This window comes from Scyliorhinus canicula, chromosome 1, assembly GCF_902713615.1.
Source record: "Scyliorhinus canicula chromosome 1, sScyCan1.1, whole genome shotgun sequence".
Classification (NCBI taxonomy): domain Eukaryota; kingdom Metazoa; phylum Chordata; class Chondrichthyes; order Carcharhiniformes; family Scyliorhinidae; genus Scyliorhinus; species Scyliorhinus canicula.
In genome coordinates this window covers 37,465,353-37,480,214 of record NC_052146.1, presented here as the reverse complement: position 1 = coordinate 37,480,214, position 14,862 = coordinate 37,465,353, and the positions used below count along the sequence as shown (strand labels likewise).

Here is a 14,862-nt window from a genome sequence, read left to right as displayed (position 1 = left end):
TTGAGATATCAACTTAGCTGATACAATAAAACCCAGTACTTATTCGACTGAAATTTAATTTAAAATACAAACATTTAAAAAACATATGTAATAACTCTCACGAGCCCCACGGGGATGACCCAAGTGATGTCCTCATGGGGCTTATGAAATACGAGCTCCTCCGCTGATGGGCGGAGGCTAAGGCTTGTGAAACCAATACTTAAAAGCTGACCCAGATTGGGACTGGCATGACCAGTAGTCCCAGTTGTGACCTATGTGCGGTACGCAGCGTTGTAGCCTTTTCCTTTGACTGGAAAATACGTTTGGATCACCTCGTGTAGTCTGAAGGTTTTATAAGATAGTATCTATATATGAACTATTAAAATTATTTGAACAACTCTCTAATTGTAAACACTGCAATATTATAGGCAAACCCAACTAAATGCCTGTATGACATTTATTCAAACGGCTGGGATCTTTTGGTGCCGCTGCAAGTGAATGGAGTTTTGGCTGGAACGCCAAATTTTCCCTTCCCGCTTGCAGTGGGTCCCATCACAGACGGGAACGGAGAATTCCGGCCAAGGATTTCATTTTGATGCATCAATGTGTTTACTACTTATACTACCATGCAGGGTACTTCCTCGGCATTTACTTTTTGATGTCTAACAAAATGCTACATGGTTAGCAGCACTGAGAGTACAGTTCTTTAATGAACACGCGATGCAATGCTTTGCTTTTTGCATTGCACACTATTTGACTGTTTCATTCAGGGAAGCAATTATGTTAACTGTGCCAATTATATAACTTTATTACCAGAATGTGCCGACCAACACAAATTGAGGAGCTCAGAAGATAACAGTGCTAATTTCTTTTTCCAGGTGGATGCATTTTGTTCATCTTCTAATTAAATATGTTGTCATCTAAAAAAACATTGTAAATCCAGAAGACCTCAAATTCAGAGGTAGAGTGAAAGTGGCAGAGACAAGAAGTGGGATTTGGTGAAGTTCCCAAGTCCATGAAGGAGGCCCCCACCCACCATGTTTCAGTTCTGGGGAAATGAGGTGGGATGGAGTCGGTTTGGCTGCCTTTGCAGACAGGCCCGAGCCTGCAAGGAGGCGTGTAGGTGGTGAGACCAGAAGGTTTCAATGCCTCCTCCATTTGCTGAGAATTTGGCACAGTTGTAATCATTACTGTTAGGCTCTCTAGCTCTCACCTTTCACACACCTTAGTCCTCCACATTCCCATCCCTCAATTCCCCCATTACCCCTCAAATAATTTATGCCCTCTCATATCTCTCATGTTCCCTCCATGCCAGCACATATCTCCAATGACCCCTCTGTGCCCTCCATGCCCCCTCAAATGCCCAGTGCACCCCCTTTCATCCTCCACATTCACTCTTCCAGTGTTTACTACGAGCAGAAGCAATGATCCCTTGGCAAATCTATCAAGTCTTTGAACTGCCCCTGAAACTAACACAATCCGCAAAGAAGCTTTAAAAACTTATAATATCTTAAAAGCTGTTGAATTCCAGCCACATAGTATCAATGACAAAAATCTTTTATTCATGTCACACCTCTTAATCGTATGTAGATAAACACACCGGCATTGAAAAAACTCCTCAGGTGGCCGACATGCTTCTTCATCGTCTTCTCATTAATGTCGACTACATAAGACACTGGTCCCGACTGGGCCATAACCCGTACTTCTAAACAAGGCAATATGGCAGTGAAACTTCGGATCAAAACCGGGACTTACACCATGAATGACCTGTCACCTCTCTGCTCTGACCGCTAACCCTTATGGGAGGCCTGACATGCCTTCGCCTTCCCTGTCAAATTTGGAAATACAAGACTCAATCGGGTTTGAACCGACAGTCCATGAGGAGTTAGGCTGGTGTGACCCCTATGGTTGAACGAGGGGTTGAGTTGTACAACAAAACATTTGCTAAATTCTGGTGAAGTGATTTGTCAGATTGTTTGTTCATGGCATCCTGAAAAGTTTGAGCAGCCCTCTCTGCCAGACCGTTCGACGCTGGGTGGTAGGGGGGCTGCCCTTGGGTGTCGCATGCCACTTGCAATCATGTCAGTGAAGGGGGTGCCATTGTCCGAAACAATTGACTTAGGAAGCTCATGAACGGCAATCACTTGGTGCAAGGCATCTATCATGGCCGAGGTAGTGGTCCCCATCTCTTGAACCAATTGTCACTTTGAGTGGCCATCAACCAACACCAGAAGCCCTGAATGGGCCTGCAGAATCAACATGGACCCTGGTCCACAAGTCGCCTATTCAGTCCACGTGTGAAAGGTGGCAGAAGACAACAGAGATTTCTGCATTTGGCAAGGGTGGCACTGTAGTATTAGTTCTTCAGTGGCTTGTCTATACCTGGACACCAGACGTAACTGCATGCTAATATCTTCATCTTTGTCTGCCCTGGACAAGCGCTTTGCTGCTCTTGAAGGAGGGGCCCCTGGCCTGAGGTAGGACAACCACCTGTGATCGCTACAAAATCACGCTGTCTTCACATGTCAACTTGTTCTGATGAGTGAAGTAGGGTCTCAGCTGTTCAGACGTCTCGCAGCGCCAGTCAGACTATATCATTTGCTTCACCTTTTAAAGAATAGGGTCTCTTTGGGTCCAGTGCGGATGTGCCCCACAGACACTGGCAGGGTGTTGAGGACATTTAAGGCTGGAATGATCTCCAGTGATGGCAGAATGCTCTCAGGCAGATGCAGGCAACTTAATAATTTGTGTCCCTGACTGGTGCTGATAAACATATTTGTAAGCTGCCAACAGCAGGGCCCCATGCTGCACCCTCACCGAAGCTATGGGCAGTATGGGCTTATCTTCCCTAAACGGCCCAGTAATGGCTTGTGTTGAATCACTATGTAGACTGTCAACCGTACGTATACTGGTGGAATTTCTTCACATCGAATGTAACTGCTAAGCCCTCCTTCTCAATCTGGGCACACTTTTGTTCTGCTTCAGAAAGGGCCCTTAAGGCAATGGTAATAGGGCATTCCAAACTATCTTCCATCCTGTGGGATGAAACTGCTCTTGTTTGAATTACTTCCTTCTTCATCTTGATCGTTGCAGTTTTAAGATATCACCGGCTAAACTCAAGAGCAACGCAAAATTTTTCACTGTTGTCGCCAGTCCATTGTGTTTCCAAGGATATCCTCATGAATTATCGAGTTTTATGATAAAGTGAACAATCAGAATGTTGGCTTTTAATATGTTCAATTACAGATCAAGAAGTTCATTCAATCAGCGTTGAAAATGCAATATTCTGATTGCTTCACACTGAAGCTTGATTGGAAATGATTGAAGCAGCTTATCCTGTGCCCCACATCTGTATAGTTTGTGCTGTCACCTATATGAAAATTAGCAAAGCCAATTTGAGTGACACGTGAAAGGTAATGCAACCAAAGATAAAGAATAATGAGATGAAGCAGAAAAAGGGCCTATGACAGCTGGATGTCAGGTTGATGATACAACTGAGAAAGTTCAGAGGGGAAGTGAAAAAGAAAACAAGAGAGGTAAAGGGAATGGTATGACACCGTGTGCTAGTGCGGGTTCGATTCTAGCTGCACAGGCACCATAGTCCCAACACAAATGAATTAACTAATAATTTGTGTAAAATTCCCAAACTCTTTGGCCCTTGACTGCCCAATAATTTATCGCCTCCAGGTTTGTAGGTTGAACACAATAACTGTTTATTTATAACAGCAATAAAGTTGAAACATGCAGAAATTACAATGGAATAGTGAGCAGCTAACCTACTTTCCCCTCTTTTGACTGTCCCACTCTCTACCCACACATACAAGACAGACAAACACAGAGGGAGGGGTAAAACAATAGGGATGGAGGTAACACAGAAATATGAGAATCCTTGTTTCTGATGTTGAAGTCTTTGCAGAAGGTTGTCCTCCCAGGACACTGAGTGATTAAAGCCAAATTAAATTGTTAGTGATGATGTTCTGGCAGAAACATTCAGTATGTACTCCCAGACAGCAGGATTTCTTCTGGCGAGACCTTAACATTTGTTAACCTGGCACTTCACTCGAAGGAACAGTCTCAGGCTTGTTCAATTCTTAAGACACTTTTTCTCACCTCAGACCAACTTCAGCCCGAGTTTTAGTCTTAATTGATTTCCAGCTTCACCAGAATGACCTCGACCCTTACTGAGATGTACCCACATGAGATTTTTCAATATCTCAGCGAGAGAGAATCAGAGAACCAGCTTCCAGCCCTGAACTCAAAAACAAAACTAAAAGGAAAAAGCAGCCTTACTGGGGAATATACATTCTAGAGAAATCAGAACAAATCAGCATGGAATATTGGCAAAGCCTGTCAATCTGAGTAAGTCCATTGGCTGCCAGCCAAGTCCATCAATGTCAGGCAAATATGTCTTGAATCTGCTGGTTTCAAACACAAACAGCTTCCTGTGGACTGTTTTGCCTGGAAGCCACAGTTCAGTCCTCAGTTTCCCAACCCAGGCTTCTGCTTGAATTAAAGGTAAACCACTTTGCGTTAAAGTCATTAATCATCCATGGACAAAAATTGTAACAACAAAAAAACCCCCAGAAATCAAAAGGATAAAAAGGGAACAAATACGGTTTAACCAAGAAGATCTTTAAAGGAGGGAACATGAGATGTGACTTGCAGTTAACATAAAATGGAGTCCAAAATCTTCTATAACCATATAAATGCAAGTAAGCAGAGGGGTGGGTTGAAAAACTAGGTATATTCATAGAGACATAGGGCATGGTTGAGGTAAAAATTGCGTACTTTGCACGTGCTTTCATCAAGAAAGAGGTGCTGTCGGCGTGACAATGAAAGTGGAGATAGTTGAGATAGTGGGTGGGCTAAACTTTGGGAAAGCGGTGTTCGAAAGACTGGAAATAAACAAAGTTGATTAGTCAGCAGGACAGGATGGACTGCACCTGAGGATGCTGAGAGAAGGCAGGGTGGAAATAGCAGAGGTACAGGCCATTATCTTCCTATCCTCCTTAGATACAGGGATGGTGCCAAAGGACCAGAGAATTTGCAAAAATTCAAAAAAGGACGTAAGGATAAGGTCAACAAGTACAGACCAGTCAGTTTAACCCCAGCGGTGGGAAAGCTTCTTAGAAATTATAATCTAGGACAACATCAATTTGGACAAATGAGGGTTAATTAAGTAAAGCCAGAATGAATTTGTTAAAGGCAAACAGTGTTGAGCGAACCCGATTGAGCTTTTCGATGAGGTGACAGAGCTTTGATGAGGATAATGACTGATGTGACCTGGACTTCCAAACGGTGCTTGACAAAGTGCCGCCTAATAGGCTTGCCAGGAAAGTTGAAGCCCATGGAATAAAAGGGATAACAGCAGCATGCATATACAATTGGCTAAGTTACAGGAAATGGAGAATAGAGGTGAAAAGTTATTGTTCACTCTTGAGGAAGGTGTTTCCCAGGGGTCAGTGCGGTACTGGGATTACTGCTTTGCTTGATATATATTAATGACCTAGACAGGTGTACAGGACACGAAAACTTGAAGTATAGTGAACTGTGAGGAGAATAGTGATTGATGTTCAAGAAGATATAGACAGACTGGTGAAATGTGCAGACATGGGGCAGATGACATTTAATGTAGAGAAGCATGAAGTAATATGGTTTGGTTAGAACGAGGAGAGGTAATATAAAATAAAGGATATCATTCTAAAGTGTTTGCAGGGAGCAGAGTGTGCACAAATCTTTGCAGGTGGCAGGGCAGGCTGAGGAAGTGGTTGCAAAGGCAAACAGGAACCTGGAATGCGATTCTCCGAGCCTTTGCGCCAAAATCGTGCTTGGCACGGAGGCGGAGAATGGGGTCTCAGACCCGTGAATGGCTCCAACGCCGGGATGCAATTCTCCGCGGACCGCAGAATCGCCACCAGTCACACATGCACAGTCGATGCGGTGCCGGTCAGGGGCTGTTAAAAGCGGCCCCCGCGGCAATTCTCCGCGATCGACCGGCCGATTGAAAGCACTCAATATGGCAAAAGATTTTGATCGTGACAACAACCTAACAGTAGCTTAAACTAGCTATCTTCCCTATCAAGTTGTTCCAGTACAGCTATAAAACTTGCATCTACCTGACAAAGCATAAAATTGGTTATCTATGTCCATTCCATAAAAAATCAGGAGAAATCTAATCCATCAAATTATTGCCTCCTGACTATCATAAGTGATGGAGGGTATCGTAGACCATGCTGTCAAGCGGCACTTACTCAGCAATAACCTCCTCACGTATGCTCAGCAAGGATTCCACTCGGGCTTTTGTTCCAGATCTCATAACAGCCTTGCTCCAAACATGAACAGACATGCTGAATTCCTGAGGTTGAGGTATGAGTGACTGCCCTTGATATCAAGGCAACGTTTGATTGAGTGTGATATCAAGGAACCCGAGTAAATTGAAGTCATTGGGAATTAGGGGGAAACATTTCACTAGTTGGAATGATATCTAGCACAAAGGAAGATGGCTGTGTCTGTTTGAGGCCAAGCAATCATCTCAGTCTCAGGGCATCACTGCAGAGGTTTCATGGTCGTGTCCTTGGCACAATCTCCTTCAGCTGCTTCATCAATGACCTTCCCTCCAACATAAGGTCAAAAATGGAGATCTTTGTTGATACTCCCTCCTTCAATAATAGCAGCAGTGTGTTCCATTTGCAAGATGTGCTGCAGCAACCCACCAAGGCTCCTTTTGCAGTCTCTATCCAACTTGCAGCTAGGAGGTCAGGGACCTGAGGCACATGGGAACATCACCATCCGCGGGTTTGTTGTCATCCTTGTGAATGTTACTCTCCAAGTCACAACCATCTGAACTATATTACCAAACCTTCATTATTGTTCTTTTAAAATTCCATCTACACCGCATCGGTTGCAGTGGTTCAAGCAGGCCATTCACTATCACCTTTTCCATGGCTTTCGGGATGAGTAATATCTGTTGTCCTGGCTGGCAAAGCTTACATCCTGTGAATGAATTAAAAAATGAACTGTGTTCTTTGGTGGTGGGCGGTGGTGATTACCGTCAAATATCTCGGCCAGCCTTCTCACCAAGTTCCCACTCATCCCAATCTCTCTGCAAGTTTACACTTGGATGGGTGAGGCTGAGGATGGCTCACCTGCCTTTGCCTCATTTGGAGCCCTGAAGAGGCTGACTTTGACCAATTAAGGGTAGTTTTTCATCTAGCCTCAATTTTCAGGCAGGTGGAGGGATTCAGAGACAGAGGGGAAAAGTGAACTATGTTCAGGCCTTGAGTGGGAATGTAGGCAAGGGGGTGAGGTGCCTCCATCAGCAGTTCCCTTTTATCACTGAGTGTCCCTCCCCGAGAAGGTCTGGCCACTGCATGTCCACGCTCCCCCTTGGTCTCTCGACCACCATCCCCAAACACCTCTGCCTACTTTCCTGGGCCTCACCTCCCAGCCCCTCTCTGAGAATCCCACACTTATCTGGTCCTGCACCCTTGGGGCTCAGACTCTGGGACTGTTTGCAGTTCCTGCCCTGTCCACAGCAACTTCTGGCACTGCAGAGACAGGAGAGCTGCCCCCAATCAGATTGGGTGGCAACGCTCTGAGGTGGGACTTCCTCCCCAGGTGAGCGGCTGAAGACCCTCTCCCACCATCTGATGCTTGTTGGAGCTTTTTGGGCAGCTCAATGGCACAGTGGTTAGCACTGCTGCTTCACAGCTCCAGGGACCCGGATTGAATTCTAGCCTCAGGTGGCTGTCTGTGCGGAGTCTGCACCTTCTCCCCGTGACTGCGTGGGTTTCCTCCGGGTGCTCCGATTTCCTCCCACAGTCCAAAGATATTCAGGTTCGGTGGATTGGTCATGATAAATTGACCCTTAGTGTCCAAAAGGTAGGTGGGGTTACTGGGTTTACTCTTTCCAAGGGCTGATGCAGACTCGATGGGCCGAATGGGTCACTGCCTGTGCGGAGTCTGCACGTTCTCCCTGTGTCTGCGTGGGTTTCTTTCGGGTGCTCCGGTTTCCTCCCACAAGTCCCGAAAGACGTGCTTGTTCAGTGAATTGGACATTCTGAATTCTCCCTCTATGTATCCGAACAGGCGCCGGAATGTGGCGACTAGAGGATTTTCCCAGTAACTTTGTTGCAGTGTTAATGTAAGCCTATATGTGACACTAATAAAGATTATCATTAAGTGTAGCACTACACTTCTGCACTGTAGGGATTCTATGATTCTATTCTAAATGGTTGCTGGGAGGCAGTACTCTTTGAATGGCAGGAAGGGAAACCCTGCCCTCTTCAAAATCCCAAACTGTTGATTTAATATCTGCTAGCTAATGCGGCGTTGAATGCTTTCAATGCTACAGTGACTTTTTACTTTGGTTCTGCTGTGCATGTGTTCAGAATGTGGACTTTAGAATGATCAGAAAATTGGAATGATGGCCATAACCAAGCTAGGAGGGAGATAGAGAACCGAGTGGTGTGGTGCAATGGCAACAATCTCTCCCTTAATATCAGTAAAATTAAGGAGCTGGTCATTGACTTCAGGAAGCAAAGTACTGTACACACCGCTGTCTGCTGAGGGGAGATGATTGACAGCTTCAAATTTCTAGGTGTACACATCACTAGAAATCTGTCCTGGCCCACCCACGTCGATGCTACCACCAAGAAAGCTCCTATACTTCCTCAGGAAGCTAAGGAAATTCGGCATGTCCATATTTACTCTTACCAATTTTTAGAGATGTATCAGTGAAGGCATCCTATCTGGCTGCATCACAGCCTGGTATGGCAACTGTTCGGCCCAAGACCGTAAGAAACTACAGAGAATCGTGAACACAGCCCAGTCCATTATGCGAACCCGCCTCCCATCCACTGACTCTGTCCGCACCTCCTGCTGCCTTAGGAAAGCGGGCAGCATAATCAAAGACCCCTCCCATCCAGTTATTCTCTGTTCCAACTTCCTGCGTTGGGCAGAAGAAACAAAAGTCTAAAAACACACGAACAGATTCAAAAACAGCTTACTCTCCGCTGCTACCAGACTCGTGAATGACCCTCTTATGGACTCAACTGACCTCTCCACACATGGGCGGCACAGTAGCACAGTGGTTAGCACTGTTGCGTTACAGCGCCAGGGAATGGGGTTCGATTCCCGGCTTGGGTCACTGTCTGTGCGGAGTCTGCACGTTCTCCCTGTGTCTGCGTGAGTTTCTTCCGGGTGCTCCGGTTTCCTCCCACAAGTCCCGAAAGACGTGCTTGTTAGGTGAATTGGACATTCTGAATTCTCCCTCAGTGTACCCGAACAGGCGCCAGAATGTGGCAACTAGGGTTTTTTCACAGTAACTTCATTGCAGTGCCAATGTAAGCCTACTTGTGACAATAATAAAGATTATTATTATTTTCTACTGTGTAGTACTACACTCCATATGCCTCACCTGATGTCTGTGTCTCTGTATTTACATTGTGTACCGATCTCATGTCCTATGTTTTTCATGTATGGAACCATCTGACTGGACAGTATACAGAACAATACTTTTCATTGTACCTTGGTACATGTGGCAATAAACCCAAATCCAAATCCAATCTATTTTTGATATTTGAGAAACTGCACTGTCCTGTTTTGATATATTAGGCCTGCAGTGTCTGAGTAACAAACAAAGGGAATCAGTCAGCCCAGGAAACTGGAACTCCCCCACAACCTGCTGGCATCTTCAAGTGTTATGGGTTTGCCTGTTTTGGTTACCATCGGAATGCCATTTAGTTATGGGTATAAATGAGCACACATGACAGAGAAAACGTCACAAAATTGGCAGGGGTTTAGTTGGCAGGGGTTTAAAGCCAGGCACAACATCCCCTACCAGCCTCCCCGAACAGGCGCCAGAATGTGGCGACTCGGGGCTTTTCACAGTAACTTCATTTGAAGCCTACTTGTGACAGTAAACGATTTTCATTTTTCATTTCTATGCTTGTGTCGACAGGATCTCTGTCCTCTGATATTTGCTCAAAGCCAAGAGATGTTTCTTTTGCCACATCGCAATATGACATTTATCTGTCTTTCAATCTGAACCACAATTAGCTTTTTCCGAGATTAGTCGCTGTTCTGACCTTACTTACAAAGTTGAGGAGAAAATGCTGGGGTGCGGGGTCTAAATTGGGCAGCTCCTTTCATAATAATAATAATCTTTATTATTGTCAAAAGTAGGCTTACATTAAGACTGCAATGAAGTTGCAGTGAAGCTGGGGCTGTTTAGCACAGGGCTAAATCGCTGGCTTTGAAAGCAGACCAAGGCAGTTCAGCAGCACGGTTCAATTCCCGTACCAGCCTCCCCGAACAGGCGCCGGAATGTGGCGACTAGGGGCTTTTCACAGTAACTTCATTTGAAGACTACTTGTGACAATAAGCGATTTTCATTTCAAGTTACTGTGATCCAACTGACCTCCCTCTGTGCTGAAAAGTTTCCAACCCTAACTGCAGAAACTTTGAGAGTTATCAGCAGGTGTCACAGTAACACGTTTCATCATGAATTCTCAAGAAAGCAAAACATGCAGTTATTCTGCAAAAAAAGGCCTTCTTTTAAGTTATGAATGGTTTTTTTTCTCCATGGGACTTTTGTGCTCTACGCAACAGGCCCTCACAAGTAAAAATAATCTGGGAAACCTCAGGGACAAGAAGTGCCATTGGGCACAGCAGATTTGCCTTTATTGCATGCACCACTGTCTCTTTATTTCTCTGGAAATGAATTAAATTTTCTTTTGAACCCACTCAAATTATCTGCTCACCATGAAAACCCACAACCCACAAGACACCTTCTGGGAAGGGGGAAAGAAATCAGACTGCACCCTTTTACTTCATAATGCTCAGTTTTAACTTGGGCTCGCTGGTACTCGAACCGTTAAGCCGAGCAAGCAATGGACATGGTCCACTTTATCAATTCTTTTCATATCCTTGAAAACGTCAGCCTTCCTCAAAACATACATTTCTGATACTCAGAAAGCCCCGAGGAGCCATTCAAAAACGTTCCAAGAATGGCTCCTCCCAGCAGTCTGATGGTTTTGGCAGCAAGAAGGAACAAACTTATATTATTTTTCATAAATTTTGAGTACCCAATTCATTTTTTCCAACTATGGGGCAATTTAGCGTGGCCAATCCGCCTAGCCTGCACATCTTTGGTTTGTGGGGGCGAAACCCACGCAAACACGGGGAGAATGTGCAAACTCCACACGGAGAGTGACCTAGAGCCGGGATCGAACCTGGGACCTCGGCGCCGTGAGGCAGCAGTGCTAACCACTGCGCCATCGTGCTGCCCCGGAACAAACATATTTTGATTATGGATTCATGCTCCAGCTATGCACAGCTTAATTTCAATTATTTCGTGACTGTTGATACTTTTTTTGTGGATGGCAGGAGAAATTTTGTTTCTCCCCATACAGAAGCAAAAGCCATCGTGCGTTGGCACATTGCCCTGAATTCTCTCAATACTAATGAAAGTCGTATTGCATTGCTGTTAAATGTAATGCATGCCATACAATCGTAACTGAAAACATAATAGATCCTGTTGTCGCCCGGCCGCTTTTTGCCTCAGTAGCAACGGGGCTGTAGGAAGGCTGGGGTGCAGGGCAGCTGACTTTCCATCTGAGCCCTGGTCACTGCCACCTTTGGGTAAAACAAGAAAGCCAAGGTTGCATCACAACCTCAGGACTTCTCAAAGCACCTTAGAGCCAATTAAATATTTTTGGAGTGCAGTCATTATTGAGTAGGCCTCAACTTAACTATCCCGTGCTCTCACTAGAAACAGGTGAGAGCTTCATTTATTCAAGGGATCTTACGATGTTGTTAGGATCCAATGCGACTTTGATGCAGTGAAGCATGGCACTTAAATGTTGGACTCGTTCACTATACGGAGTAAGAAATTGCCACAACAACATCTCTGAAGGGATTGCTGAAAGCAGTTCTAAAAATAATAAAGGAAAACAATAAAGGGAGGCATGGTGGCACAGTGGTTAGCACTGCTGCCCCACAGCTCCAGGGGCCTGGGTTCAATTCTGGCCTTGGGTGACTGTGTGGATTTCCTCCGTGTGCTCCGGTTTCGTCCCACAGTCCAAACATGTGCAGGTTAAGTGGATTGGTCATGCTAAATTGTCCTTAGTGTTCAAAAAAGTTTAGGTGGCGTTACAAGGTTGGGATAGGCTTAAGTGGGATGCCCTTTCCAAGGGGCGGTGCAGACTCGATGGGCCAAAAGGCTCCTTCTGCACTGCAAATTCTATGATTCTGTGCCACCCCCTCAGGGACAGGCACCCTCTCCCTGATGAAGGGACTGACAATCCTCCTTGCCTTCCAACTCCCACAAGACAGAGGGAATTCCAAAAGGAGTGTCCACCAGATCAGTAGTGCCTGCTACAAATCGCAGCAGATTTGACTAAATTAAAAAAGGTGATTGCTGGCCCCATTATGTACTAAGTTGCCGCTCAGATTTTCTTAATGGATTTACTTTTATTGGCTTATCAGCGCTGATTAGTAACGTTGCAACCCTGCGCTCACACGGTAAGTCAGCAACTTCCCACTCAGCTGTGATCAAAGGATATATCATGGACGTTTTATTCTGTATTATCTCCTTAGAGACCTGGCACCAAGAGACATTTCTGGCACATCGGATCCATTTGCAAGAGTGGTATTTAACAACAAAACTACAGAAACAGCTGTAAGTCTTTCATTTTTATACTTTTCTCTCCTGTTTATTCTTGGAGATGTAGCTAACACGAAACAAGCTGCGTTTACACTATATCGAAGGCATTCGGCGTTTAAGAGCTGATGAACAAAAAATGAGTGTGGAGGTACCATACTCAACATTGGAATATTGAGCAATACAATGATAAGAACATAAGAAGATAAGAGCTCGGAGCAGTACGCCAAATGGCCCCTGGAGCCTGTTCCATTTTATAAAACTTCAATTCCACTTTCCCTCCCGCTCCCCATATCACTTGATTCCACTAGAGTCCGACAAATCTGTCAATATTAGTCTTGAGTACACTCAACAGCTAAACATTTATGGCCCTCTGGAGTAGGAATACCAAAGATTTGCATATCTTCCGAGTGAAGAAATTCTTCCTCATCTCACTCTTAAATAATCGGCCTGTTATCCTAAGGCCGTGTACCCCACCCCTCCGAATCTTAAAAGTTTCAATGAGATTATCTGTCATTCTTCTAAATTCCAGCGATAATTCTACTCAATCTCTCACCATCTCACCCTAAGAATTGAGCGTGTTGGGTTTCTCAAAGGGCAGTTTATCCTTCATTGGACAAGAAGTCCAAAGCTGCACACATTACTCTGGGAGGTGTTCCCACCAACGGCAACTACAACTCTAGCAAAACTTTCTTGCTCTTGTACTCCAGCCTCTGTGCAATAAATGTCAACAAGCCTTTGCTCACATCTTTCTGTACCTGCATGCTAACTTTTAGCACGCAAACAAAAACTGAAAATACTGGCTAATCGCAGCAGGTCTGTCAGCATCTATGGAGAGAAAACAGAGTTAATGTTTCGAGTCCGGATGACTCTCTGACAGAGCTTTGACAAAGAGTCATCCAGATTCGAAACGTTAGCTCCCTTCTCGCACCACAGATACTGTCAGACCTGCTGCGACCTATTTCAGATTCCAGCATCCGCAATAATTTGTTTTTATCTTTGTGCTAACGTTTAGCATTCAAACCTCTCTGAATATCAACATTTAAATGTTTCTCAGCATTTGAAAAATATCCTGCTTTTCTACCCTCCCCACCAAAGTGAATAACCATCTTCCAACATTATACTCTACCTACCAACTTGTTGCCCACTCACTTAAGCTGTCTATATTCCTTTGTGGCCTTTTTTGCTCTCCTGAGAGCTCTAGCACCACCTAGTTTTGGATTGTAAGCAACATGGATACATTACCTTTGGTATCTTCGCCATTAATATAGATTGTCAACAACTGAGGTTCCAGCAATGACCCTTGCAGCACTACACTAGTTACAGGTTGCCAACTTGCAAATTCCCCTTTATGCCTACTCCCTGTTCATTAATCAATCCATGCTAATATATTACACCCAACTCCATCAGTCCTTACCTTAACTCATAATCTTTTTTTTTTACAAACAACTTTATTGAGGTATTTTAGGCATATAGAAAAAATGACATTGTACAGTACAAAAAAAAGTCAAGACACAAATTAAACATAGTGCAAACCACGGCTCTGTTCACGCATGGACCTGCCTCAATATCTCCCTACTCCACTCTACCCTTGCCCCAGGCCCCCCCCCCCCCCCCCCCCCCCCCAGCTGACACTCCTCATTGAAGAAGTCCGTAAATGGCTGCCACTTTCGGGCGAACCCTAGTAGCGAACCTCTCAAGGCGAACTTGACTTTCTCCAGGCCAAGAAAGCTCGCCATGTCCGATAGCCATACCTCAGCCCTCGGGGGCTTTGAGTCCCTCCATGCTAACAGTATTCGTCACCGGGCTACCAGGGAAGCAAAGGCCAGAACGTCGGCCACTCTCTCTTCCTGGACTCCCAGGTCCTCCGAAACCCCAAAGATTGCCACCTCAGGGCTCATGACCACCCCAGTTTTCAATACCCGGGACATGACATCTGTGAATCCCTGCCAATACCCCCTGAGTTTAGGGTGCGACCAGAACATGTGTACGTGGTTAGCCGGCCCTCCGGCGCATCTAGCACACTTGTCCTGTGGGCCCGATGCACGACCTTAAACTGGATCAGGCTGAGCCTGGCACATATTGCGATCGTATTCACTCTGCTCAGGGCTTCTGCCCAGACACCGTCCTCCATCTCCCCCCCCCCCCCCGAGCTCCTCTTCCCACTTAAGCTTCAGGTCCTCGATCTGCGTATCCTCAGCTCCCATTAGTTCCTTGTA

At 45.3% G+C, this 14,862-nt stretch overlaps 1 protein-coding gene across 1 annotated transcript in view; it reads left to right on the top strand.

The window, feature by feature from the left end:
• The window catches only part of LOC119978355 (rasGAP-activating-like protein 1), a 398,828-nt gene that overhangs the window by 118,854 nt on the left and 265,112 nt on the right, over positions 1 to 14,862 (top strand). Inside the window, exon 6 of the mRNA XM_038819933.1 lies at positions 12,580 to 12,661. Coding sequence (XP_038675861.1) covers positions 12,580 to 12,661 — 82 coding nt within the window. The remainder of the gene's footprint in view (positions 1 to 12,579; positions 12,662 to 14,862) is intronic.